General features: G+C 40.2%; 3 protein-coding genes across 3 annotated transcripts; 1 reads left to right on the plus strand and 2 right to left on the minus strand.

Moving 5' to 3' along the window:
- Positions 1–4,749: 4,749 nt before the first annotated feature.
- LOC133913524 (uncharacterized) lies at positions 4,750–11,843 on the plus strand. Its single transcript, XM_062356696.1, has 17 exons — positions 4,750–5,165; positions 6,461–6,563; positions 6,699–6,768; positions 6,860–6,898; positions 7,005–7,122; positions 7,210–7,267; positions 7,358–7,422; positions 7,518–7,524; positions 7,609–7,669; positions 8,671–8,730; positions 8,836–8,855; positions 8,945–9,010; positions 9,275–9,442; positions 9,526–9,783; positions 10,141–10,353; positions 10,932–11,203; positions 11,292–11,843. Exons 1-17 carry the CDS (start codon positions 5,065–5,067, stop codon positions 11,434–11,436), a joined length of 1,824 nt encoding a protein of 607 aa, XP_062212680.1. The 5' UTR covers positions 4,750–5,064; the 3' UTR covers positions 11,437–11,843.
- A 321-nt stretch (positions 11,844–12,164) lies between these two features.
- On the minus strand, positions 12,165–16,033 carry LOC133913525 (bZIP transcription factor RISBZ2-like). The gene is made up of 6 exons (XM_062356697.1): positions 15,461–16,033; positions 14,629–14,722; positions 13,736–13,934; positions 13,163–13,238; positions 12,949–13,074; positions 12,165–12,749 (listed from the first exon to the last, which is right to left on the minus strand). The coding sequence occupies exons 1-6, from the start codon at positions 15,836–15,838 to the stop codon at positions 12,387–12,389; spliced, it is 1,236 nt and encodes a 411-aa protein (XP_062212681.1). The 5' UTR covers positions 15,839–16,033; the 3' UTR covers positions 12,165–12,386.
- Positions 16,034–18,157: 2,124 nt separating this feature from the next.
- Positions 18,158–21,004, minus strand: LOC133913526 (tryptophan synthase alpha chain-like). Its single transcript, XM_062356698.1, has 8 exons — positions 20,742–21,004; positions 20,134–20,280; positions 19,874–20,048; positions 19,619–19,695; positions 19,132–19,209; positions 18,713–18,790; positions 18,568–18,627; positions 18,158–18,473 (listed from the first exon to the last, which is right to left on the minus strand). The coding sequence occupies exons 1-8, from the start codon at positions 20,817–20,819 to the stop codon at positions 18,339–18,341; spliced, it is 828 nt and encodes a 275-aa protein (XP_062212682.1). The 5' UTR covers positions 20,820–21,004; the 3' UTR covers positions 18,158–18,338.
- Between the last annotated feature and the right edge of the window lie 5,898 nt (positions 21,005–26,902).

Raw genomic sequence — 26,902 nt, forward strand, 5'->3', positions numbered from 1 at the left:
GGTCTGGATGGGGATCGCCCCCATCTAATATTTTGGTCTTATCTTGTGTTTGGTTTGTGGCTAAGGCTATCACGTCTCAAAATATTAATTACATATTTAGGTATGCATAATCGTCATCGTATGTGCTTGCACGTGTTTGTTCATCAAAAATCCACCAAACATGTCTCAAACATCTTAGAGATGGTTTAGAGTATTTTGGATAATCCCTATATGCCTTAAAGAATGAAAAGAATAGAAGAAGGATAATGAGGGGGAGACTTAGAAAAAATTTAGCAAAGGAACCCCTCGCGGTTTGACCGGTGTCACCCGTACACAGAGGATTTCTCACGGTCTGACCGCCAGTACACAGAGGCTTAGGTTAAGCGGATCGATCACTTCCTTTTGCTCTCTCATTTTTGTCTCACTCTCCCTCTCTCCAACCGGCCCTAGAGAGAGAAAGAGAGCTCTACTCGTCGCGTTCGAAGACCGGAGATCGGAGGTGGGAACTCCCATGAGCTTCCCGGAGGACTTATGTAAGTTTCCCCCTCTTCTCCCTCGTCGGAGACCCGTTCATTGACCGCAAGCTTCACCACCACTCCGGGAGTCTATCCACGAACCAGAGCCTCCCCGAAGCATTCTAATACAATAGAAAGCTTTCATAAGCTAAGGTGAGCCATCCCCTCCTGTTTCCCCACTATTTCCGAGCTCAATTCGACCCTCGTGTCGTTTAGGCCCAAGTTCAACGTAGCCTAGATCCAATCCATGGGGTGTTCTGAGTTTAGCTCGGTGAATGATGTCCAAATCACTTTAGAAACACTCCACTAGTCCTATAGAATATTTTGGTACCCTTCATTATCGAATGTCTCACCGGAATCCTCACCGGCGACCCTGCAAAGGCGCTGTCGGCAAGGTCTGACAGTCTGACAGCTGCTAGGTTCGGTCTAACTGCAGTTGGGATTGGAGAATCCAATTTGGAAACTTATACAGAAGTCTGACCGCCACTTGGGTCGATCTGACCATTAGTGGGCGGTCTGACCACCACCATGCTTACGTTCACACCGTCATAGGCCAAAACTCTTTGCTGGCCGCTGGTCAGACTACCACCTCTACGTCGGTCTGATCACCAGCCTATTAAAGTTATGTATACTTAGGTTACCTTATCTGGGGTTTCAAACTTCAAAACCCTAATCACTTAGCGGTCTTCTGCAAATGTTTTTGAAGCTCAACGCTCTATTATACTTCAAGCATGCATCATTTGCGAGTTTTTCCATCATTCATTTGTTTATGCATTGCATTTTGATTCGTTTAGAGGGCGTTGCGTCGCCGGCCCAAGCGAGTGAAGGGGGCGCCAACCTTTCGAAGTTTTGCGAGTGTTGTGTGGGAAGTATCAGGTAAACCCAAGAGCAGCAAGGCAAGCATCTAAGCATATCGTACCTTTTGATTTGAATTATGGAGTCTAAATTTGATAAATTATGCTTTATGTAAGCTTGCATGTTCAATGAGTCGATATCGGACTTATATGAGTAGAACCTATGTGATGCATTATCCTATCTTGGAAATTTGATGATCCATATCTTTGTAGCCTTGATAATATTGTTGATGTCTAAATGCTTAGCAATACATAGGTTCTCGGTAGAAGTCGAGCGATGGTGTAACCATTGTTTTCAAGGTTAGAGCTTACTTATTGTTCACAAATATTGATTACAATGTCGACGGTTGGATGAGATATAAGGATGAGATGATATATGAGTGGTGTTATGGGTGTCTTTTGCCCCGGACGAGTTCCTCGGGGTAGTTCGGGAGAGGACCCGTACACCATATATCGTGCATCAGTTAAACACCGTCTGATTACATGTTGCATATGAGAACGATGAGACGAATACCTTTGTAGCTGTGGTCTTTTGACATGCGAGTCAATAGTGTGAGCGGACGGGTTTATAGGGGTATCCGGTTTGCTCTGAGAGTAGTTTTGGATGACACCTACACCTATTAGCGCATGATCAAACTGTTAGGGTTTATTAGAAAAAGTTGATACGAGTACCCCTCGCGTGGGCCTGTGTGGACACGTGAGCCGTATGGTTCTCGAGTCATGTAGGTAAATGAATACCCCTGCAGGGTGTAAAAATAATTCGAATTATCACGTTCTTGATCATAAACATACTTTTGTCCATTTGCATCAATCATAGAATTACTATTGTGGGATGATGATATGGATGGTATGTTGGGTACAACTGACGCCTGACTATCAATGTATTACTATGGTTCCATTTACATTTATGTACATGTTGGTAGTTACAGGTTTGGAAGGGTATGTTGGTTACGTCTAGATGCTCATACATATGTGTCTAGGTTGCTGGCGCATATGTTTTAATCAGTCTTGTGATCTTTTTCCTTGCTAATGGTCCAATGCATAATTCTTGGAGTCACGTTATTTATATGTATCTTATTTGGATTAAGTCTTGCGATTAACTTCGTACTCAGCTGCTCTACAAATTTTATAGGTGAGGAAGATACGGTGTTTGGCTACTTCACGCCCTCTGATATTAGCGGTGAGAATAAGTAGGCAAGTAATTGAAGGTCGCGCTGTTAGGGTGAAGGCTAAGGGAATATGGTTTCAGTAATCTTTTGTTATTTTTAGTTTTTATTTGCGCTGTGTAGTTTCTTTTTTGTTAGAAGTTGATCAATTATAGTATTATTCTAAATCTTTTTTGTTATAAATTGTTAAATTTGTAAATGGTTAAGAACTTATAATATAATTTAATTACTCGCTCTTTGTTAATTATGGTTATGATTGCTTATGTTAGAAAGGTATGTGTTATTATCTTGTGCATAAAACACGTGCCAGAATTATCAGTATGATATTCTGATTAGTCGTTAAAGTCATGATTATGAAGATGGTAGACTTGATAATTAAGTAGAATATTATTTAGACGATTCACTCATATAAACAGACATATTCATTCAAATATTCCTACAAACCCTGGATAACCCCATCCAGAAAAAAGTCCCGAACGAGGCCGCCCGTTCGTCCATCTTGTCGCTCCAGACAAGGTCACGTACGTGTGTTTCGTGATTTTTATTTCATTCTCGATTAAATATAGGAATACAAGAGAGGTCTCAGAAATCTAAATGTTTTCATGTACAAAATATAGTTCATTAGTAAACTGTTTTAATTAATTTGATCTAAAAATTATGATCCAATATTTAATTAAAATTCTTTAAAAATATACTTTTATAGCTTCTAGTAATTTTTAATGGCTCAATTAAATTTTTAAAAAACTGGTAAAATTCACTAATATTCTTCTCGTGTGATTTACTAATTTATAAAAATATTTTTAACCTTAGATTATTTAGTGAAAAAAATGAGTTATTTGTAATGCTCCATTTATATGCATTTTTATTATTTCACATGACATTCACTTTTTAATTCAATTTGAATTAAACAAATTCAAACATGCACAATTCATCCAAATACTTATAAAAGACATATAAATAGAAAACTAGCTCATTCTATCTATCCGACTAAATAGAAAAATAGCTCATCCTATCCATCCTAATCCTACTAAATAAACAGAAAACTGTCTCACTCCATCCATCCAACCAAATAGAAAACTGGCTTATCCCATTGAAAAATAGGGATAACTCTATCTCATCTAATCTCGCACTTTAACCAAATGCACCCTTTGAGGAGGTGTTGATGAAAAAAATTAGGTTTTTTCTCAGCTTCAATAGTACAGTGCTTAGACGGGAGTGCAAGATACTTACTTAAGCATCAATATTTATATTAGTGCTAACAAAATAGTTAACTATATTTAAACACATATAATATTTATTTGCATTGAAAATTATAATTTTTATGTAGATGTTTAATATTCTCTTTTCTTGAGCAACTAGTTATAAGCATATAGTATTATTCATGCCTTGAAAGTGTAATTCGTAATGCTAGAATGATATGGTTGCAAACCAGCTCTAAAATACTTAGTACTCCCTCCGATTATAAATACATATTTTTAAAAAAAATAAAATAAAATAATTTTGTAATATTACAAATTTAATATATTCTATAAATATAATCTAATAAAAAATAGCGATCAAATATATGTTAGAGATGATGTTTTACACAAAACAACATGTATATCTGACTGGAGGAGTATATAGGTAATTTTGCCATTACAAAATAGCCCCCGTGGGCCGTAGCTTATCAGATGGGCAACCGACGCAAAAAGTGTCAACCAGCTACCGCCATGTGGGCCCTGCTAACATGTGCCCTCTCCCATCCCCCAGGGTCCTGGCCTCCAGGAACTCGCTCGGCGCGCCGTCGACTGTCCCCTGCCCTGGAACCAACCGAGTTGACGAGTCGTGCGCAGCACGCCCTGCTTCCGCACAGCGAGCCCACAACCTATCCCACAGCCGTGGGGGCATTTGATTTTTTAAAGAATTTTTCTCATATTATTATAAAGTTTTACATCTTGTTAAAATATTACTTCGTGTCTATAATTATAGAGTCATGTCACACATATTATCAAAATAGTTCAGTGTTATTTTAACAAAGTAAGAGAGAGTGGTATGATGATTTTTTTATTTTCTATCATTTTATCATCCGATAGAGTGATAAATTTATCGTCTCATCTACTATCATAGATTTAAGAGATTTATTTATTATTCTCAATGACAAATTGTCATTCTAGTAGGGAGAATTTTTTTAAAATATTCCACTATACAGAAACAGGAAGCCTTAATCCACGCGAGTAACGACATTAATCGAGGATATAAAGCGCTAAACAATTGGCCGCTCAAATACGGAAGCGGGGCTCGCCGCTCGCATCACTCCTCCCCTCCCGACCTCGTCTCTCTCGTCGCGGCTCCAATTCCCTCCCGTTCATTCCCTCTCTCCGAAGCAACCCCTAACCCCAGATCCCCGCGCCTCGCACCCGCTCGCCCGCGCGCCCTTCGTCCTTTTGCTGGATCCCACGCCTCGCCGACAGGCCATTGCCGCTCGCTTCGCCTCGCCGCATTGGGGCGTCGCGCTCGCTCGCGGTGCGGAGATCTGGGAGGGGGAGGAGGTGCTTGGCCGTGGGGGCGGGGATGAGGCGGGGGCGCTGGGCCCCGGGGATCTGCGCGGTGGCGCTGGTTCTGCTTGCGGCGGCCGTCGCCGGAGATCCCGATCCCGAGGAGCTCGAGCGCGCGTAAGTACTGGTTTGGCTCCCTGCATGTGCTGTGTCGGTGCTGGCATCGATCGCGGTTGCTTGTGTTGGGCCGTGGAACCGAATTTCGCATTTGATTGTGCAGTTGTTGCGTTGCGTCTGTTGCGAGCTTTGCTCGTGCGTTGACTGGTGGAAGCGCGTGTGTCTTGGGCGACGCATGCGACGCGATGATAAGGTGTCGTGGGGGTAAGAATGGGAAGCGCCCGGCGATGCATGCAATGCAATTTGGGATACTTCTGATTCACTTTTCATCTCCCAATCCTGTCAGTTTTGTCATGTGTTTCCCATGTCGCACTGGAGGGAAGTTATAAGAAGAACAAGTTAGGTGAGATGTCGAGGAATAATATGCCATGCGGAAGGATGTTTTTGGCATTTTGTTAGTGAATGCTTTACGGATGGGTCAAGTGTTTCAGCTTGCAGGGAGTATTGAAATTTGGACTTCGATAGGGCAATGGCTGATTGGATGAAGTATAGTTGGTATGGAACTTACTTGTTAAAGGGGAAATTGATTATATGTTCCAAAGTTGATCAACCTTTGACAATATGTCCAAAATTGATCATCCTTTGATCATATATCCCACAGGGACTAGTTGGTACCTGCTTGAGATTTTTTTTGGTTCCTTTACATAAGTTGGTGAAGAAACAGGATAATTTATGGTTAGTTTAAATAGCTACTCTTTTAGTTAAGTTCCTTCAAAATTGCTAGACGGCCACCCTTTCAATGAAGTGAACGTGCACTCCTTAAAGATGAGGACACACTGCACAGCCACAATGTGCATGTCATTCAGGACTGTTCTAAATATGGTTGTTTTGGAGCTTTCAGTAAAAGCAGCTGCTCTATTTTTTCCTTCTTTTTATTTCTTTATTGCAAATTTTGTTTAGAGTTTGTTTAAGCTTATGGTTCAAACTGATATTACAATAGCTGGTTAATGGTTATTTTTTCTCGAATATTTCTAAATGTAAGAAGTAGGTACCCAAGGCTTTCTCTATTCATAGAACCCAAGTTCTAAATACATGAGGGCACACCGCACACCCACAATGTGTGTGGCATTGAGTCATTGAGTGAGAGACCACTTGCTTCTGCTCTCTTATGGAATCTTGCTGCCCCCCCACTACCCCCCAAAAAAAATCCTGCTATCTTCTTCTTCTCTTTTGAACTTTTGATTGTAATTACTTAACATTATTGTATTCGTTATTTATGCTTCTCAAGCAAGCATATGATGGAAGACCATTCAATCGACCTACCTATCAACTATTGACTGTTTATAATTATACAGGTTTCCGATAGTGGAGCCAGATTATGGCCACACTAAACTTCGTCTCTCAGAACAAGGTCTAGAAGCAATTCGAAGGATTGAAACTCCTATCGCAGTTGTTGGTGTAAGTTTGAACTTATAATTCAGACTAGTTGTAACCTGTTCGTCTTTTTTACATTCTCGAATAAGGCCAATCATTATGTTAAGGGTTGGTCATCGCGATATTGAGACCTCAATGATCAACTGTTTGCAAACCCAGGTCATTGGTCCCTATCGCTCTGGAAAGTCTTTTCTCCTTAACCAGCTTCTCTCCTTATCATGTGATAAAGGTAGTTAGATTCTGCTTCTGATATTATAAACACGGATTTGCTAAAATGCACACTAGGGCTATTTGAGGACGTGACGAATTGAACTATGCAGGTTTTGGTGTTGGTCATATGCGAGATACTAAAACCAAAGGTGAGGTGGTTTCCCAATGTTCCTGGATTTGGTCCTTGTAGTTATCTTGTCTATTTGCTTATTAAAGCTTGTGAAGCAATTATTCTACATTTTTCTATTATTGCAGGTATATGGATTTGGGGTACTCCTGTTGAGATGGATGTTGATGGTTCCAAAGTTTCTGTCCTTTATCTAGACACTGAAGGTTTTGAGAGTGTAGGGAAATCAAATGTGTATGATGATAGGTTTGTGCCTAGAATTGAACTGTTTTTGAATTACTTTTCCTAGAACGGAGAGTTCACTATTGTAACTTTTTTTCTCTTTCATGGTAGGATATTTGCTTTGGCAACTGTCTTAAGTTCGGTGCTTATCTACAACCTTCCTGAGACGGTGCTCTCTCTCTCTCTCTCTCTCTCTCTCTCTCTCTCTCAGCACCAGTGTGTGTGTTGGTTGGTTAATTTTATTGCTATGGTGTTGTAGGTGCGTGAAGCTGATATATCTAGGCTTTCATTTGCTGTTGAAATTGCTGAAGAGTTCTATGGAAGGTTTGCTTATCTCTTTTTTGCGCTTTTTCTTTGCAATTCAATCTGCAACTCTAACGTTTTCCCTCGTTTTTTAAATGCTACATGGTGGTGAGCAGAGTGAAGGTAATGTTCCATTTTCATGAGTATGAGCTTGCAAAATAGGAATATGGACAGCTTTTTGATGGAACATGCTTCTTGTTTCTTCAGGGGCAAGATGTTGCTTTTGAGCCAGCAAAGCTTCTCTGGCTTATCCAGAGAGATTTCCTCCGTAAGTTGCTTCTTGAATTTTTCTCTCCATTAACATGAGTTGTGAAACAGTTCCATTTTGTTTGAGAATGCAAAAGCCTGACCTTCAGAACTGGCATCCTTGATATGAATTTTGGAGATTGTTCCGCAGTCTTCATTGCATGTAATCAACTTATCATCCGCAGAACAATAGCATGCAATCAATTCCTTTTGGGTCTCAATGTGTGCGATTGTCATTTACAAAACATAGAATGCAACGTTGTGCTAGAGAGAATGGGAGAAATGTAGCATGAACAACCTGTAAGACCTGTAATTCTTGCCACCTCAGTTATTATGTGATCACATGTCATTAAAATGGCTTCAATCTGCACCAAACTGTGCTATTTTATGACCTGAAAAGTTAATTTGTATGACCAAATGGAGCCAATTCCTGGAACTGACTATTTGTCCTAGCCGTCTATTGGAAAAAGTGTGTGACGGTGCAGTGTTTACGCCTTTTTTTTCCATTTGCCACTGCTAGGGTATCCATACTTCGATATAAAATAAAATAGTATTAATGTTTCAACTAGTAGTTAGATTTTGTCGCACTAATTTTGGTCAAATAGTCTTGAGGTGATTGTTGTCATATTCCTTGTACTACCTGTTATTTCAAATCGATGGGGGCAATTGCCCTGTACTGAATAAAGTTCAACTTTTTATGGCACAGTGGCTTGCTAAATGGAAGGGCTTTTTCAGTCAATAGCTGCTGCTGTAACACTGTGTCGATTTTCATTATATGTATATTTTCTACTGTTCTATGATGCTTATCATGTAAGTAGGAACTTAGGTCTTGGTAGGTCAAATAGATCATATCATGATATTTTGGTTCTAAGCAGTAAGTTTTCCCTTCATTGGAGTTGTGACCATACTTTTTCATTTGTTTCTTGTATCTTGATTATCACTCTTATTATCGGTAAACCATATTTACTTGTGCTAAATATGCAAATTTTCTCTAAGAGTGGATCCTTTTAACATTGTGAACAGAAGGAAAATCTGTTCAACAGATGGTCAATGAAGCCCTCCAACGGGTGCCTAATGATAATGGTTAGTTCAAGCAGCCTTATTGACTGTTGTTAAGTTAGTTATATTTGAGCATCTAGAGATGAATCATGTGCAGTTGAATGATGTATTTTTTATTTATTTCTGCAGGGGACAAATATATTGATGAGGTATAGTTTGTTTATGAAACCTACACTTTTTTACCAGAAGTTGTTACATCCAAACTCTGCTACAGAATTTTCTTTCTATGTGCTTTTAGGTCAATCAAATAAGAGATTCTTTGGCAGTTATGGGCACCAACAGCACTGCTTTTAGCTTGCCTCAGGTGCATTTCTGATTACTTCCGTGTGGCATCTGATTTGAATTATTGCATTGATTGCTCAACAGTTTTTTGAGGGGAAGACAGTAGGGGAAACCCCTACTGTGATTGACTGCTCAACAGTTGAACTTTAGAGTGTTTAACATTTTTGTGTGTATTTAGTTATGTAACTGGTACCATTTGTTCTGTATGGTACCAACTAATGTTGATGCTTCTGCATTGTGCTGTGTATACGCATAAACCATATGGACACTGATTTTATTTATACAGCCGCATTTGCAAAGAACAAAGTTATGTGACATGGAGGACAAAGAGCTTGAACCCTTATATGTACAAAGGCGGGAGCAGTTAAAGCAGCTTGTTGGATCCATTGTAAAACCAAAAATCGTGCAGGGGAGAACTCTAAATGGAAAGGACTTTGTGTCTTTCCTGCAGCAGGTAAAATACTTTTTGTTGTGGTCATTGTTGACATGCATCTGATCCTTTCGAATTATTGGGCAACTTTTCCTCCTGTGTTTCAGATTCTTGAGGCTTTGAATAAAGGTGAAATTCCATCAACAGGATCTCTTGTCGAAATTTTCAATAAAGCCATTCTTGAACGCTGTCTGAAGGTGTATAAGGGGAAAATGGATGGCTTACGTCTACCAGTACCAGAAGGCAAACTGCAGCAAGTTCATCAGATAGCAAATGATCAAGCTAGAATACTCTTTGATAAACAGCACTTTGGTAAACATCATGCTGCTCAGTCAGTTCTCAAGCTTGAAGATGAGATAAAAAAGGTTCGTTAACATTACTTTCTGTTTTTGGGACTAAACAGTATAATTGTTTTGGGATATATTTCACACTGAAAAAAAGAGCCTGGCTTAGTTTGTGACATCAATGCTGTATTGTAATGGGCCGCCAGGTATCTTCACATGATAAGTTCTCAATTCCTGACCTTGTTACAATATCTTCATTTGGCATGTTTGATGATTTTTTTTTTATTTCCTTTCTGTGGTACCTCTCTTTTCCATGGGCATGGTTGGGGAGAAACCTACTGAAACCCTAGCATCTTTTACATGCCTTGAAATTAACTTTCACCTTCTTCACCTTTAGAAGATGATATATTTTACATACTTACAGGATGTACCTTGTAGGTGTACAGAAACTTCCTTCTAGCTAACGAGTATCAATCATCAAAGCTGTGTGAAACACGCTTTTCGGATTGTGAAGATAAAATGGATCATCTTCAAGTCTTGAAGCTTCCATCAATGGCAAAATTCAATGCAGGCTTTGGTCACTGCAATCGAAGTTTTGTAAGGGATTGTGTGGGGCCTGCAAAAGAAAGCTACGAACGTAGAATGTCAAAGGTTTGTCTCCTAAATTCCAAGATTGATATCGTGCCAGCAATGAAGGGGCTTAGCAGCAAAATCATGAATTTATATAGCACTTTGTAGCCTTGATATATTGCCATAGTTTTTGTGTTATGCATATATTTTACAGCTCAGGGGGGATTACCCTTAAGAATTTTAAGGATCCTAATCCCTCCTTTCCAAACATGCCCTTAGTTGTTCACAGAACCAGACCTCTTTCTGCTACTTAATCCTTACTATGTCATGTTTCATATCATCTAGCTGCCACAATAAATTCGGGTATTTACATATCGGCAGCAAGTTTTCACCAGTTGAAGCCTAACCTTATTTTGCAACTTGATAACTCTACAAAACCCTTTTCCTTATTTGTGAATATCAAAACATATACGGTGATGAACAGATGCATAAACGATAAGATAAGGTGCTGCACTTCAAAAGCAGAGCAGAGTGTCTGCTAAAGTTTTTGCACATTTGATGTCGTCTACCTTTTCTTGTTACATCCAGAGGTTACTCTTAGAAATTTGTTATGGGTTTATGTGAACTAAATTCCAATTCGATTTCGATATTGCATTCAGATGCTTGCCAAGTCCCGTGCTCTTTTTATCAAGGAATACAATAACAAGCTCTTCAATTGGTTGGTGACCTTCTCCTTAGTCATGGTGGTTGTGGGGCGCTTTGTCATTAAGTTCTTCTTGCTTGAAATTGTTGCCTGGGTGATGTTTATCTTCCTGGAGACATACACGAGGATGTTCTGGTCAGCAGAGTCGCTGTACTACAATCCAGCTTGGCACATCATCGTTTCTTCCTGGGAAACCATTGTTTACAGTCCTATTCTTGATCTGGACAGGTAGTCTTCTTAGTCCATTTGAATTGTGTGCATTTGGCTATTAGCTTCCGATGGTGTTTTTGTCTCTAACATGGAACTCTTTACACAGATGGGCTATCCCCATTGTCATATTGCTATTGTTTGCGGTTCTTTACTTGCGATGCTTCGGTGGTAGAAGGAAACGAGGCAACCGTTCGCTCCTGCCACTGTACAAGAGCTCTCACAAGAACTCGAGCCGCCCCAGATCAGATTAGTGATACACGATGCCTATGATTCTTTTGAAAGGATGGTGTAGAATGTCAAACTTGTAGATGAAAAAGAGGGTATTCAGCCCATTGTGGATCATCCACAGGTGTCGTTGGATGAGCTTCTTTTGACGGTGCCCTGCCAGTATATCTCCGATTCTTTTTGATCGATGAAGAGAGATAGTGAAAGCTGCTGGCGTTGGGCACTTTGCACAAGCCTCTGTTGTAATTTGTATACGGAGTATTTATTCATCTTTTGTAGCTAGGCTGCTCTTACAAGTTACGACCACATTTGTTGCAATTTTACAAGATTTTTCGTCAAACAATCTGATAAGCAATACTACCTTGTACTTTGGTAATGGTCACGAGTTCTAAATGACACTGGAAATGAGTGTTGTTTATTTGGTGGTGCCTAATTTTGTGTCAAAATACATTACCCACTTTTCATTAATGTCATAGGCTTTTTGGTTTGCTAACCTTTTCTCAAACATGGTATTGTAGAGCAGTTTAGTGCGGCCCTTTAAGAAAAAGAATTGTTGTTCACTACAAATTGATATCACCAACTAGGAGGGGTAGCGCTGAGGAACCATTTTCGTCACCTTAAGCCGCGCATGAAACTCTTAACGTATTTCTATATATATTGACATTTTTTGGCCAATCACTCCACGGCACTGGCCTCGCTTTTAACTCGTGAAAGCAGTGGCAATGGGTGCATCAAATCAGTCGGCCAAAGTGGGGGCAACAACGTTGCATATGTCACTGATCTGTTGAGTAACTTGTGTCTCACGAACAGCAGCATGAGAGTACTAGATATCCACCCAAACAGTGCACAACAACCACAAGTCTACAACCAATAAACATCATCACATGATTAGCAATGCCCGCTACAATGTATGTCTGAAATCGTCAATTTATCATTCTTGCTCGCTGGGTCTCTCCGTCTGATCGAATGGAGCAGACTAGGACGTCGACCCAGATGACGCCGGCCCTCCGCACATCCTCTTCTGGAGATGCTCCAGGCTCGCCACCCGCTGCAGCGAGGTGGTTCTACCCAGCTTGCCAGCAGCCAGGGCCGCGTTGATGAAATCGTCGTCCTCTTGAGCCAAGGAAGCTATCTCTGGCATGTAGCTATTGTTAGCTAGGACTTCGCTGGGACTGGCGAAGTAGTTGTTGGGGTCATCTTGGATGGGGACGGCAGCGTCGGAGGTGGAGTCAGATGGGGAGCCGTTGAATGGCATGCTGTGGGATGACATATCAGAGACGGCAGGGAACAACGTATTCATGCCTGTCACCCGCTTCACCGAGTCCTCTGCCATCTTCACCTGCAAACATGATGCAAGCTCACATTCAGAGTGACCAGGAACATCCATAGCCATGTTTGGAAGAGCTCTCTCTAAAAGAAAGCTTGCATAATTCAACGGCAAGGCTCAACCAGGAACATCCATAATGCTACCATTTGAAACAAGCAGAAGTGGCCAATTCAACGGCAAGGCTCAACCAGCGTATAACACAGCAGCATACCTTTGCTCTTAAGGTTTCAACATCTGCTTTTAACACCCTATTGTCAACAGCAGCCTCATTGAACTTCTGGTTAACATCTGCAAGGCGCCGTAACAGTGAAGAGTTTTCAACTCTTAACTGTGCTACCTGTAATAAGCCATCCAACACTCAACTCACCAGCCAAGCATTTTAGGACTTTCTGAACAAGTTAAAACAATAACATAAACCATCAGACCTGTGCATCCAGTTCATTCAAGTGGGCTGCCTTTCTGCTTCTTGAACGCCTGGCTGACTCCCGGTTGGATTGCTTCCTGGAACAGTTAAAACAAAACTAGCATCATCTCCAAGAATCGCATGCTCAATATCCTCATAGGAAAGGCCTCAACAGAACATATGAATGTACTATGCGAAACTTGAATCTTCTGATGTCATTGACAGATATGTGGATGTTAACTCTATCGCGTAGCTCACCATACCTTCAAATGCTGTGTGTACACGTGTTTGGCAGTGGCACTATGCCAGCACAATTCTGACAGGCAGACTTAAATTATTGCCAAATTCAATATAATCAGACCCTATTACTGACTTTTGGTGATACTAGTTGATTATATCAGCTTCAAACAACTTATGATTCTAAGGTTCATGCTCTGAATCCTAAATTAACCAATCCAAAGAATTGGTGCACTAAACAATACTAGAGCATAGAAACATTGAAAGAAATTGAAGGAGCTAGGGTTATGCACGCATCATGACTGCAAGCTAACAGGTAATGATGCACACACATTTTACATTCAAGTAAAAAGATCACCTCCTCTGCAGTCTGTGTTGATTAGGGTTTGCATTTTCAGTAGTCTCAGCTTCTCCTTCCATGTCATCATCATCTGACTGTTCCCGCGAGGAAGAGCTAGTGGCTTGCTTAACTAGGACATCGGCATTTTGTACCAACTGTGGACCTGATCCCCCACCTGGGGCACCAGTTAGCTGGTTTTGAAGCGGAATCCCATTACCTGATATGTGCCCATGATCCAAGCCAGATCACAGTACAGCCATTCAACCAGACATGTCATTTAAGAAGTCAAAAGTCAAAACTAGCATCAGGGTTGGAGGCACACCCCGGGCAACCAGGGCTCAAGCCCATGTAGGCCTAAAAATCAATGGGAATCACAGTATAACACATAGAAAACAATGGGTCCAGCCCATGGTCAGCCTGACCCATGGTCAGGCCCTGACTGGCATTTACAATTTGGTGCATGTTTCACCAAATAACACATAACATGATGACAGTGAAATCATGATTTTGGCTACTTGGTCCAACACAGAAGCAAAGTGCCCATCCTCGCACAGTACGGGATGGCCAGGCTCTAAGGATACAGCCATACAGGTTTTACCAATCATAACAGGATCTTTCCTTTTGAGAACTGAAAACAGGATATTAATTTTCTGAGGTTGACTAAGGCACCCACAAACATGGCTGCTAGCAAGCAATCCAGTGAAAAAAAACAACCCAAGAAAAACAAACTTGATCCTGTTCTTTTTTTTTAATTAACAATTGATGTTTACAAGGGTACAGACTACAGACAAAGAAACGTGACAAACTGAAGGTCCAAATATCATCATGCAAATATGGAGCATTGGGACTTATAGTCACTCACAGCCCAGTTTCATAACTAGTTTGAAGATGTGACAAGTGGAGATAAGTACCTCCGATGGAATTAACAGGGCCCACAGGCGAAGCATCCACAGCTGGCAAGGACGAACCAGCTGCAGAACGTTCTGGGGGCATCGCACTAGAGGCCTGTGGATTAAAATGGTATCGGAGATAGTACATATGAACACAAATACAGAAAGAGCTATAAGAGAAAAATGAAGCAATGCACGTTGTACTCCCAGTTCATTTGATAGTAGTACTTAATGCAAGGCGCAAAAATGGGAAATGACTCAACAACAGATGTTGGGAAAGAAAACTCGATGCATGAAATTTTGATCAACATATCCTGTAGCTAATAATATCCAGATAGGCCAGGCTCGTATAATTCCCAAGAGTATATGAACTTATCTGATTCATTTATCACGAAAACAATAATAATGTGTAGAAGACAAATCAAGCTGATATCACTCAAGTATACTTAACTAGTGCACAAGCACCTATGAACTACCACAGAACAGCATATTCGCATTCAATGCCTAGCCGCACTAAATGACACCAATCATCAAACTTACAACACAATCTCTGATCTATGCAACTACCCATACCCTAAACGCAGGGATGCCCCACGAATTACACATTTCCTAAGTCCTGAAAACACATTCTGATCGCTTACACCACCATCTCATTGCAAAGGGATATGAAAATTATTCGGCTGTTCTGTATCCTCTACAGATCCCTATAAAGACTTAGCAGAACAGCGCAACACCATGCAGATCATAGAATAGTCACATAAGAACTCAAACAAGCTGCTAAGTGCCCTAAACATTAGAATCAAACAACATTGCAGGTGGGCAGCGGTCGAGAGCTAAAGGCAAGTGCTCGTACCCTCCACATGGCAACGGCAGCGAGGTCCTTCTCAAGCTTCTGCTTCAGCATCGCGTTGTACTCCACCGGGTCCACCACCGCGCTCGAGGCCGCCGCCGCCCCGACACCCAGCGGCTTGACCTCCACCGCCTCCCCTCCGCCCACGCCCCTCCCAGCGCCCGGGTCGGGCGTTGGGCTGTCAAGCACAGCCTCCTCCAGGAACTTCTGGAAGTACCACTCCGAGGGGCACCTGTTCATCGCGCCAGCGCCGTCCACCGCCGCGCCACCACCGCCACCTCCTCCTCCGGATGCCGCGGAGGCGCCGGTGGCCGGCACCTGCGGCTGCGATGGGATCCAGTAGGGGTTGGGGATCTCCTCGACGGAGAACACGCGCTCCATGCGGGATCGACCCGGGTCGCGACGTGGGGGAGGCGAATTCTGGGCGGATTCGCAAGGGTCCGGAGGATTCGAGGATTTGAGCTGAAAATTTTGGGAAAATTTTTAGAAGAGGAGAGAAATGGAAGCGAAGACGAGAAGAAAAAGAGGATTGGTTGGTGGCTGTCAGGTAAATGAACGAGTCAGCAGTGACGGCTCCACCGCTCTAAAGTCCATTCCCATGAAATCAAATTCTATAAAATCTTATTACGACTTCATTAAAAATAAGATAAAGAAAGAAGACACATCTTCAAATCTAACGGTTAGATTAATATAGAGACCGGAAGTTATACTTCTTTCTTTAAAAACCGGAAGTTATACTTCTTTCCTTAGAAAATAAAATGATCGTTGATTTTAGGGTTGCCTGTATGTTTAATTTGTTTTCTCTTGTAAATGTTTTTTTAGTTTTGTCGGAACACCTACGGTGTTGTTCTTGTTGTAACCCCTAGAGTGCTCCAACGACATCTCAATTTATCGTGTGGGCACTTGTAGCTGATTGTTGTTTTGTAGTTTGGAGCAAAGCCGATATTGTTTCATTAAAAGAGCGAAGAGTGTTACATGTTCACCTGCTGGGAGAATCTCCCAACAAATTTTAGCTAGGTCCTTGTGATTAATATCACATAACCTACAGAAGAACCGATTGTGAAAATACTAATAACTTTAAGAATTGCTAATGACTGCACGAGTCACTTGTCTTGTCGTTATTTTCCCTCAAAATCCAAAGGTTGTGTTTATTTCCGAATGGAACGGCAACGGGTTCAAGTTTTTGTTATATGATCAAATATCCACCGGTGCTATAAAAACTAAAAGACAAACGACTAATTTTTTGCAATGTGATGGTGTTGATATACGCGAAATCACGATCAATTATAACATGACAAGGACACGCTCGATTACTAAGTGATGCATGCTTATCCCCTTTCGGCAGCACTACGCACGTGACCAAAGTGAAAACACAGATTCTTGAATGCTTAATGCTCCTATTCCCGTTTTCGAATGGAAGGATATCCTTGTTATTGCCTGATTGAGATGTTAATCTCATCCAAAAAGCAAAAGCCATCGAATTCTTTCCACGGATATAGACTCGCTTGTTTTATATCCCGTTCGTGCGTGCGCGGTCCTCTTTTTTCCTGTTGGTTTAGAGTTTAGACATCAGATGAGCACACACAAAAAATGCATATATATGTATTTTCATTTTAATCTACCTTTATGTAAATGGTCAACAATTTTATAGACTATACAACTTTTAAATAGCCTATGTTTACCTTTGATGAGTGACAAAACACTCCACAGACTATGTGGCTATGCCTCTACTTCATAGTTCCACCCAAATTTAGTTTCTCCTAAATTCTACAGAATGTCTTTTTCTTAAAAAAAAATGTTCAATATATAACGCAATAAGAGACATTATTTTCCTGTTCTTGCGTGAAAATGCGTCTTGTGTGCCTGCCCAAACAAGTGCTACTTTTGAAGCCTTATGTTTCGATACCACAAACAATACGGGTTTCTACCAATCCAAGCAAACGCCTGAGTCAAACTCACATGATGATCCTACCTGTTCAGCATCATCTTCTTCATTTTTTCTTTTACGGCGGATTTTTGGGGATCCACTTGAACGTCGGAAGATGGCAACGCGTCGTTTCCCGGATGCGTCTTGCCGCAAGAAATTGACTTTTTCATGGTACAAGCACTAGACAGCAGAACCGATATTTTAGTTATTCACCCGTCAATGCACAGCTGCAAAAGGAGTACGAGTCATATGCAGCTACTTGTACATGGACAGTTCAATATCAACACTGCTTCTTCACATCCAGATATGCTTCATCTTTTTTCATGCTGACATGAAAAGCTACAATGCAGAGTTGGTTCATCACATGTTTCTAGTAACATGATAAGTACCAAAAGAATTTTCATAAATAGATAACAAAAAGGTTCCAGCATCTGGGACCATTGAGATCATTATCTGCCCCAGCCTGATGGACCTTGCAAACCTCCAGAATGGAGCAAGAAGAATAGTCTGAAGGTAATGTAATTTTCAGCGCAGCCATTGTGCTGCCTCATCCGTGGACACCAACTGTTGGGTTCAAATGACAAGTCTGAAGGCAGCAATATAAATAAATGATCATGACCTTATCCTCTTGTTCCTATCCTCTCAGGAGCCAGGACAAGCTCATTCCAATATTGCACCTTTCAGACAAAAGAGTCTTGATATGAACTATGAACACAATATTTCACAATCTTTTCCCTCAAAGAAATCATAATCTCGTAAGATCAAGCTTCAGATTTTCCAAATTACCACCTTTATTCATCTTGCGTTCTAGGCAATGATAGAGTTCTTCTCACCACTGGAGAAATACTAAAGAACACTAGATGCTACATGGATCCTAAATCCTTGACCAGACTACCGCTAAAACCACTATTCTGTTATGTTCTAATTAGCTTGCTCGTGATGGGAGTGATTATCTCATGGCATAGCGGCCTTGATATTCTTGGTGTACTCCTCTAGCCTTTTCAGTCCTTCTTCAGGAGTAGCAGCTTCACACAACTGTCTAACAATTGCGCTGCCAATGATCACACCATCTGCTCCCCAACCTGCAATCTGTTTTGTAAATAGTGAAGTTGTCAAAAGGCTGCAACAGAGATAATAGTGTACTCATGTTTTTAACAAAGAAAGTTGCCCTAGTCTAATTCACCTGCTTCACATGCTCTGGTTTTGATACGCCGAAGCCAACAGCCACAGGTTTGTCTGTAACCTGTAAAGTCAGGAAGATACGCATTCTTGAACAAAATATTCTACACAACTACTTCACTGTACTCTGATCAGAGTAGTCCGCTAACCTGCTTGATCTCCCGAAGAAGATGTTCTACACGTGAGTTTACATTTGAGCGTGCGCCTGTAACTCCAATAGCACTCACCTGCATAACATACAAGTTAGTAATGACACATGCAATTTAGTGTCAGTAATCACTAAACAAATTCAAGTGCCATGGCAGAATATGGCGGTGAATTAAAAGAAAATGAACTTCCCTCAAAATTCTTCTGTACAAACAAGTCAGTGAAATGAACAACATAACAAACTTGAGATGACAATTTGTTTGGTGTTTGATTAATGTAAGACATGATGCACTAGTTCACAATTCTTTCCTATTTCGAATGTGCTAATTCAGGACGAAAACTTTAACTAGGGAATAAATGAAAGGTGTCCAGAACTGATGACAAACTTCGAGAAAATAGTTGGGATCTTCCAAATACGCACAAGATAAACAAAGCCTTCTGAAGCTTCTGCAATTTCCTTCATCCTTTTTGTTGGTGTAGTTGGTGTTGTAAGCAGCACCTGCGGACAATCATGCAAAATATAAATTAATAAATGGCTGAAACTCAAGATATCTCTTATATCATGACTAATCCACAAAGCTATTGTTCTGTGACACCAGCCCGAGGTACCCAAAATATAAATGAAGTATGGCCTTAGCCTAGCCAGAATTTCTGAAAGTGAATTGGGCAAACCCGCCCAACATGTATGAGCCCAATTGGCACCTGTTCTTGTTTCTACGACTGGGGATCTGTTGTAACTGTGCTTCTTTGGAGGCATGGACTTGACCTAGCCAAGCTGAAGATGGATAGGTCTCATCCCGAGTGAGGATTTTTTTAGGCCCCAAAGTTGACCAAAAGCAACACAACTACGCAATATACAAACAAAATTTACGTGAGCAGTACGTGAAAAGATGAGAGTGAGGATGAACCAGCTCTATGTTATGCATAATGGCCTCGCTCCTCAACAACGTTGTCTCCTCCAACGGAAGATCAGGCACTACAAGGCCTGCGACATATAGCAAGTGTAGGTCAACGATCTGATTGACGCAACAACAACAAAAGTGTGAATCAAGTGTAAACCATATTTATGATAAACATAAGATGCAAGAACAAGAAACCTCTTAGAGTAATAGATTGTACAAAACAACCGAAGTTTGTTTGACTCCCTACGTAGGGAAACTTACCATGTACTCCAGCTTGTTTGATAGTAGCCATGAAGTTTCGCACCCCACGCTTTAGAATTGGATTGTAGTATGTGAAGAGAACTATAGGGCAAGACAGCTCAGGTATAACCCCCTTCAGCATCTCTATGACAGAAACGAGCGTAGTGCCTTTCTTAAGTGCTCGCGTTGCAGAAGCCTGAAATGAAGTGAATTCAAAACTCTAATGTGTAGCGCATCACATATATAGCAGGTGGTAAAGGCAAATGGAATCACACACATACCTGAATTACTGGCCCATCAGCCAATGGATCTGAGTATGGTACGCCGAGCTCAATCACATCCGAACCACAAGAATCGAGGATCTTCAATGCTTTTGATGTGGTTGCCAAGTCAGGGTCACCCGCGGTGATGAACGGGATGAATGCAGTCTGAAGATTTCCAAGGTTAGACAGGCAGCTCAAACTAAATTCCTTCCCCAAAACACTACTTGCCACAGAGGGCTCGACATAAGGCAAGATAACAGCACGTGAAGGTTGCTCTCTACTTAGCATCTTATCAATACTCCGGATACAAATTTCCCGACGCAGTTATGTTGATGTAATTGAACAACCAGTAGCAACTGCAAACATAAGCAAGACTAGATTTTTATGGAGACTAAGACCGGCACAGTGCATATACTAAGTAGTCCCTAGATTTGAACAAGTACAGGCAAGAAATGCAGAGGATTGATCCGAACCCCAATTTTTTTTACTCAAATCCAGGACAGCATTGGCCATACTATTACGGCAATTTAACCACAAGAATTCACTCAGAAGTACCAAGAGCAATATAGCCGTTGCGCAATTATAACGAACGGTGAAGCACGAACTTAAGGCTCAAACGCAAGCACCTTGCCCTGCTCCCTGAGCCTGGAGAAGGTCTCCGCGACGCGACGCTTGCCGGTGACCGCACCATCGCTGCCAGCCATGGGCGCCGCGACCGCTGCCCAGGCCGAGACCCACGCCGAGCGCTGCCTCCTCGGGGAACGGGGGGGGGGGGGAGGGGGACGAGGTAGCCGGCGACGAGGTGGACTCGTCGGCGGCGGCGACAGCAGCAGACACAGAGGAGGAAGCCTGGTTGTGATTTGCGAAGGCCAGGTGTGACGTGTACTGGTGGTCTATCTGGTTAGGCGTGAGCTGTCAATGAGTGAGATGACGTGGACCTAGGGCTCTGCTCGGCTGCGTTCCTGTCTTCCCGGTTGAGTTTTTTTTCTTTCAGCAAAAACTAGGAAGGTGAGCCATGTTACTAGTGTGGCTAATACAATAATAATTTTTAATTAAAATTTAGTATTTTTAGTTTTTTATAAGATTAGTGTCATTTAATTACAAAATGTATAAAATTAGAATAAAAGATAAAAATTATTTTAATAGAAGAAAAAATTATTTATACTCTAAATTTGTACATGAATCTTATATATGTATTGGCTCTATTTGTATATATTTTGATCAACTGTCATAATTGTACGTTAGGTGTATGGGTATCCTAATAAAAATCAAAATGTGTTTGTATTGTCTTCGTGTTGTGCCTTGTCTGCTGCCTGTCTGATATGACGACCTTGAGCTACGCGATGTTTCTTAATTTATTATCATAGTAAAAAATTTAAAAAATTTCATTATTTTTTATTATAAGTTTTAGCTATTGATTAATTGTATTTTATATAGACTCTTATTTAGATATTTGATTTTTATAATAATTAATTTTTTAAGACTATATTTGCTATGATCCTTATTTTTTTATTACAACCCCAATTTCAATTATTATTTATTTTATTTTATTTGGACTCTTTATTTAGAAGTTCGATTTCTTGGTTGATATAGATTTTTTGTTTAACCTAGAATATTAGATGTTCGTAATAATGAGTGGTCTATATCAGATTAACGTGGTAATTTTGTACCTTTGAGAGCGAACATGGTAGCTCTTTTTTCCTCTCAAATATTGGAATATTTATTTAGATCTTTTGCTTCTCAAACCGTATGGAAATCGAATGGCTAATTTTTCATATCTTTTAATTCCAAATTTACCTATTTATTAATTATATTTGATATAGGCTCTTGGGTTTAATCTAAACCGGTAGATGTTCATAACAATAAGTGGTTGTTTTTTTTCTTCTTTTCAGATTAACGTGGTAATTTCGTGGACTTGAGAATGAACGTGGTATAGCAAGGTGGCCCACGCTAATAGCGTAGTTAGTTTCGCTGTAATATTTTGTCACGTTACATTTGATTAAAAAATAATCTTTTAGTTGTTTTTATGAGGTTAATGTCATTTAGTTGCAAAATGTATAAAATTAGAAGAAGAGATAAAAAAAATGTTAGTGGAAAAGAAATTATTTACGCTTTAGAGTTGTACTCGAATTATATATATATATATACATATATATATATATATATGTATGTATGTATTAGTTCGATTCATATATATTTTGATCAACTGTTAAAATCGTACGTGAGGTGTAAGTAGTCCAACCTAAATTAGAATAGGTTTGTCTTGTCTGCGTGTTGTGTATTACCCGCTGCCTGCTTGATGCGACGACCGTTAGCTACACATTGCTTTTTAATCTATTATCTTAGTAACAATTTTGATATTTTTTTTCATTATTTTTAGTATGAATTTTAGTTATTCATTAATTGCATTTTACATAGACTCTTTATTTAGGTATTTGATTTTTATAATAATTTTATTTTGTAATACTATATTTGACATGGGTCCTTCTTTTTTCTATTCTAACTCTAATTTCAATTTCAATTAATATTATTTTATTTTGACTCTTTATTTAATATTTTGTTTTCCAACTCGTATGAAAATCGAACTACTAATTTTTCATTATTTCAAATTCCCAATTTAGATATCGTATTCCCACAGAGGGCCCTTCCGTTTCTGCATGACCATTTTTAGTGCTGGAAGATAAGCCTGAACTCAATAAGCTACTTGCGCTCACTTGAATGGTAAAGGGTAAAAATTTGAGCCGAATTCGAACATGCACATAGCTTATCAAACTTGACAAGACTAGTTGGCATCATTTCTCTTAGACTTGGGCCTAGTTGAGCTGAACTTTTTCGAGCTTAGAGTATCTCCAACCGATTCCTTAAATCTCACTCCTTATATCTTCATACAGAGAGCCTCTCCAAAAAATTCCTTCTCTATTTCTCTACGTGCTCCAACCGACTGCTTAAATCCCGCTCTCTAAATTTCACTCGCATATATTTTATTAGTATCCTATAAATAAAAAATATTTACAATGACTATATTTTTAACGGCTAAATTTTGTATACATTTGAATTTTATTTGAATTCAAATTAAATTAAAAGAATAATATCATATGAAATAATAAAAATGCATATAAACAGGACATTATAAAGAAGCTCACTTTTCACCATATAACCTAGGGCTGGAAATAATTTTAAAAATTAATCCATCACATAAGAAGAATATTAGTGATTTTTCCTAGATTTTTGGGAATTTATTTGAGGCCCAAACAATTGTTATAATTTATAAAAGTAGTCTTTTTGAGAATTTTAGTTTAAATTATACACAGGTTTTTTGGGTGAATCTAATTAAAATAGGTTGCACATAGATTATAGAACAAGTACAAAAAGTTTTAGGATTTTTGGAGCAACAGAAAAGCATTGTTTTGAATACAGTAGATGAGGAGGAAAATTCGAGAACTGTTTACAGGGTCCACAAGTCATCGTCTCTAGCGAATGGAGATGGCGAGCGACCCGCTCGCTGGAAGTGGCGAGCCACACCGAGCGGATAGCGAGCGTACAAAAATAGCGAGCCAGTTGGAAAGCTGGTTGGAGGACGTTTTTTTTTACCGATCGCTGTATTTGACGATAGGGAGTCGGATAAAGAACCGGTTGAAATTGCTCTTATCCCATAATCAGTCCTCATGCCAAACTTATCCCATAATCAGTCCTCGTGCCAAACTTATATTACCGAGCTTATCTGTTCCGAGTTCGAGATGTCACCACGCATAATATATATATGCATATCCATTAAAACTCGAATGTTTCTCCAGTATTAAGCTTACTAGAGCCAAGATTCTTATAGAATTTAAAATTTATAAGGTATAATAAAGTAGTTTAAATATTTATTTTTAGTTTAAAATAAGAAAAAATATTTTAACTAAAGACCCTCAAATTACTTACGGCCAAATTCTAAAAATTTGTAAAGCTAAAAATAATCTATTTAAGAATTTTTAAGTTAAATATCTGCCCATTAGATCTACAAATACTATAACTTCTGTTACTGATAACAGTAGACCTTTCTATGTTGCAACTGATGGAAAGTTAGGAGGGCAGCAATAGCCCTGAAATGGCCTCCGAGGCCAACTCCAGCAGGGGTGTTATTGACGAGCCGTATCACTGTGCCGACGATTTTGTTTCTCTTGCCATCCCGCATCCGTCTCCAGCGGAGAAGGCAAAGTTGCTTTTTCTGGTGCTACAGGGAAGCAGTGCAGCCGGAATCGGCAAATTTGTTTATGTAAAAAGTAGTTCGTATCACTGTTAACAGAGTATGCGTGTGGGTTCGAAAGTAGAAAGAGAATAATAGAAGGTAAAAAATATGATAGCTGCTGAAAATAAAAAAGAATATGAGGTATTGTATTAGTATTAGTAGATACTATAATAATATTATATATAATATATTTTTAAGTATCTGTTCTCTCACACGGACACCGTCGGCATCTGGTGACACAACAAGCACACGGTCCCCGGCTCCCCGCCACTCCAGGGAAGCAGAGGCCCAGGCCTCGGGTCACGTACGTCTGCCGGTTCACGTACGGTACGGTATGGCCGTCGTTCTCCCAACAGTCCGCGTGCAACACATGCACAACGTTGCTTTCCATCATTCCATCCATGCTTTCCGTTGACAATTCTGTCTCTTCTAGATGGATCGTTGCGTCAGTGGACTGTGGACCGCTTGCCATCTCATCTTGCCTTGCATCTGTGCAACGCTGAAGATGACCAGTTTGTTTCATCATGCATTCCGAATCTGTCGCTGAAGGCGAACGAGCAAAGCCTAGGACGGTAAGCTCGGTGAGGAGCGAAGCATGGGTTCGAGGATTGATCCTGGTTCGCGGACACGCACGAGCATGTGCTTGATTCTACAGTGGAGTTCGAGCCGAGCGGGATCCATCCCCGCACCTAGCCCCAGGCCTTCGATAAAAATCATATAGAGTAGATAGGATAGCACTGTTAAAAAAATTGTCACTGAAGAGGACATGGAACAATGGACCGGGGCCCCTGCCATCCTTAACAACAAACTTACCGATCAGTCTCTGTGACAAGCCCCGCACAATGTTGCACGATCAGAACACCGGAGGGGAGGAGGCCATGCGAGAACCACCCAGCCGGAGCTGGGACAACGCGGGAATTCATGGGACTCATGTGGGGATTTGTTCATAATTCATCAATTGTTTGCGAGTCGCAGCAACTTCAAGGCAACGGAGACAAACTTCCATAGACGACTATGAGACCATTTTGGCACTCTGAAAAAGATGGAGATATTGGAACAAACTGATGCAAACAGGCTAGCAATGCTAGTGCATATACACTCATTGTTTATCACCAAACCAGTACTCCATCCCATCATAAACACATATCGTTTCTTTAAAAATTCGATTAAACCTTTAAAACTTTGACTAACAATAACTTTTAAATATTTCATTTAAAAATCATAAAAATTATATGCGTAGATTTATCTTAAAAAATACTTTCACAATATCCTAAATTCAATCATTTTTAAAATATATTCTAATAGAAAATAGTGTATATTTATTTTAAAAGTACTTTCATAATATTATAAATTCAATGAATTTTTTCATGCCAATTGCCATGGCTGCATGCCTCCTCACCGAGCAAAAGCTTAGAAGAGACAAGTGCCGAGGCGAGTAGTAAAGATCCTACCCAATCTAACAAGAGGGCACAGAACTTTGGTAAGCCACAAGGGTTAGCGACCTGTCCCAAGATTGGTCGAGACCCTTTAAAATTGATTGAAGCACATCGGTTGTAACCTTGCCAGAGTTAGGAGAAAGCAAGACTGCTGACATCAGCTTCGGATCCACCAAAATTGATGTCCTAAAACCATAATCCGCCAGCGACAGCCTCTGAACCGGCACCACCAAGCGCAAATCTAGGTACATCAACGATGCAAAGAACAAATAAACGGCTGCCGGTGTTAGAACCAACGACCTGGCACCGAAACAACCCAAACAAGGGGACTACACCATCATCCAACCCAATAGCATATTGGCTAGGAGCTAGATATGTTTGTTTAACTATAGATTAAAAAACAGTTTGTAAATTATAGATTGTGAAAAACTATATTGTGAAAGCTATATTATAAAAATAAAATTGTATAATCTGTAGAAGATAATGAAAAACAGATGGTTAGATTGTTATAATTAAAAAATAAATTATATGATCTAATTTTTATAATCTAGTCTGTTTATTTTAACTTACAGATTATGATTATAAAACAAAACAATTCTTTAACACCCTCACCTGGCCGTGGGCCCCTCAACTCACGCCAATACTATTCTGTCAGCCCCTTCTCTTATAAACTTTACACACCGACACCATCTTCAGACAAATTGTTGGATAACGTCAGAGCTTCCTTGCCGGCTAGTTGTCCGTCACAGCTGGGCACAGAAACTGATGCGTAAGTTTGTTGTTCAAAAGCAAAGAGAATTTTTTTTATAGGATTATATTTCACAAAAGATCATTTTTTAATGATATACATATCTACTTTTTCTTTTTTCTATTTAGTTCAGCCATTAAACCACAAAATAAATAATATAAATAAAGTTTTACGAATTTTTTTATAAAATTTGCTTCCGAGGTAAAGAATGGAGACAGCAAGCAAATATTGCACGCGCAAGCAGCATCGTACTGTTTGGAGAACGACGACCACCGTACCTTACGTGGACTAGCGGAGTGACCCTGGCCCTTGTGTGGCAGGGCAATGTCGGTTGTGTTACCAAGCGGCATCCACATCAGAGGCCATTTCAGG

This window comes from Phragmites australis, chromosome 3, assembly GCF_958298935.1.
Source record: "Phragmites australis chromosome 3, lpPhrAust1.1, whole genome shotgun sequence".
In the NCBI taxonomy this organism is placed as follows: domain Eukaryota; kingdom Viridiplantae; phylum Streptophyta; class Magnoliopsida; order Poales; family Poaceae; genus Phragmites; species Phragmites australis.

Excerpts from the sequence above, each read along its gene's own strand:
- LOC133913524 (XM_062356696.1), top strand. The coding sequence starts at position 5,065 with ATGAGGCGGGGGCGCTGGGCCCCGGGGATCTGCGCGGTGGCGCTGGTT. Across the intron at positions 5,166-6,460 it reads CCCGAGGAGCTCGAGCGCGC|GTTTCCGATAGTGGAGCCAG; the intron begins GTAAGTACTGGT and ends ATAATTATACAG. Across the intron at positions 11,204-11,291 it reads CCTATTCTTGATCTGGACAG|ATGGGCTATCCCCATTGTCA; the intron begins GTAGTCTTCTTA and ends CTCTTTACACAG.
- LOC133913525 (XM_062356697.1), bottom strand. The coding sequence starts at position 15,838 with ATGGAGCGCGTGTTCTCCGTCGAGGAGATCCCCAACCCCTACTGGATC. Across the intron at positions 14,723-15,460 it reads CTGCCGTTGCCATGTGGAGG|GCCTCTAGTGCGATGCCCCC; the intron begins GTACGAGCACTT and ends TTTAATCCACAG. Across the intron at positions 13,075-13,162 it reads TGAATGAACTGGATGCACAG|GTAGCACAGTTAAGAGTTGA; the intron begins GTCTGATGGTTT and ends GGCTTATTACAG.
- LOC133913526 (XM_062356698.1), bottom strand. The coding sequence starts at position 20,819 with ATGGCTGGCAGCGATGGTGCGGTCACCGGCAAGCGTCGCGTCGCGGAG. Across the intron at positions 20,281-20,741 it reads GGCTCAGGGAGCAGGGCAAG|ACTGCATTCATCCCGTTCAT; the intron begins GTGCTTGCGTTT and ends GGAAATCTTCAG. Across the intron at positions 20,049-20,133 it reads CTGATGGGCCAGTAATTCAG|GCTTCTGCAACGCGAGCACT; the intron begins GTATGTGTGTGA and ends ACTTCATTTCAG.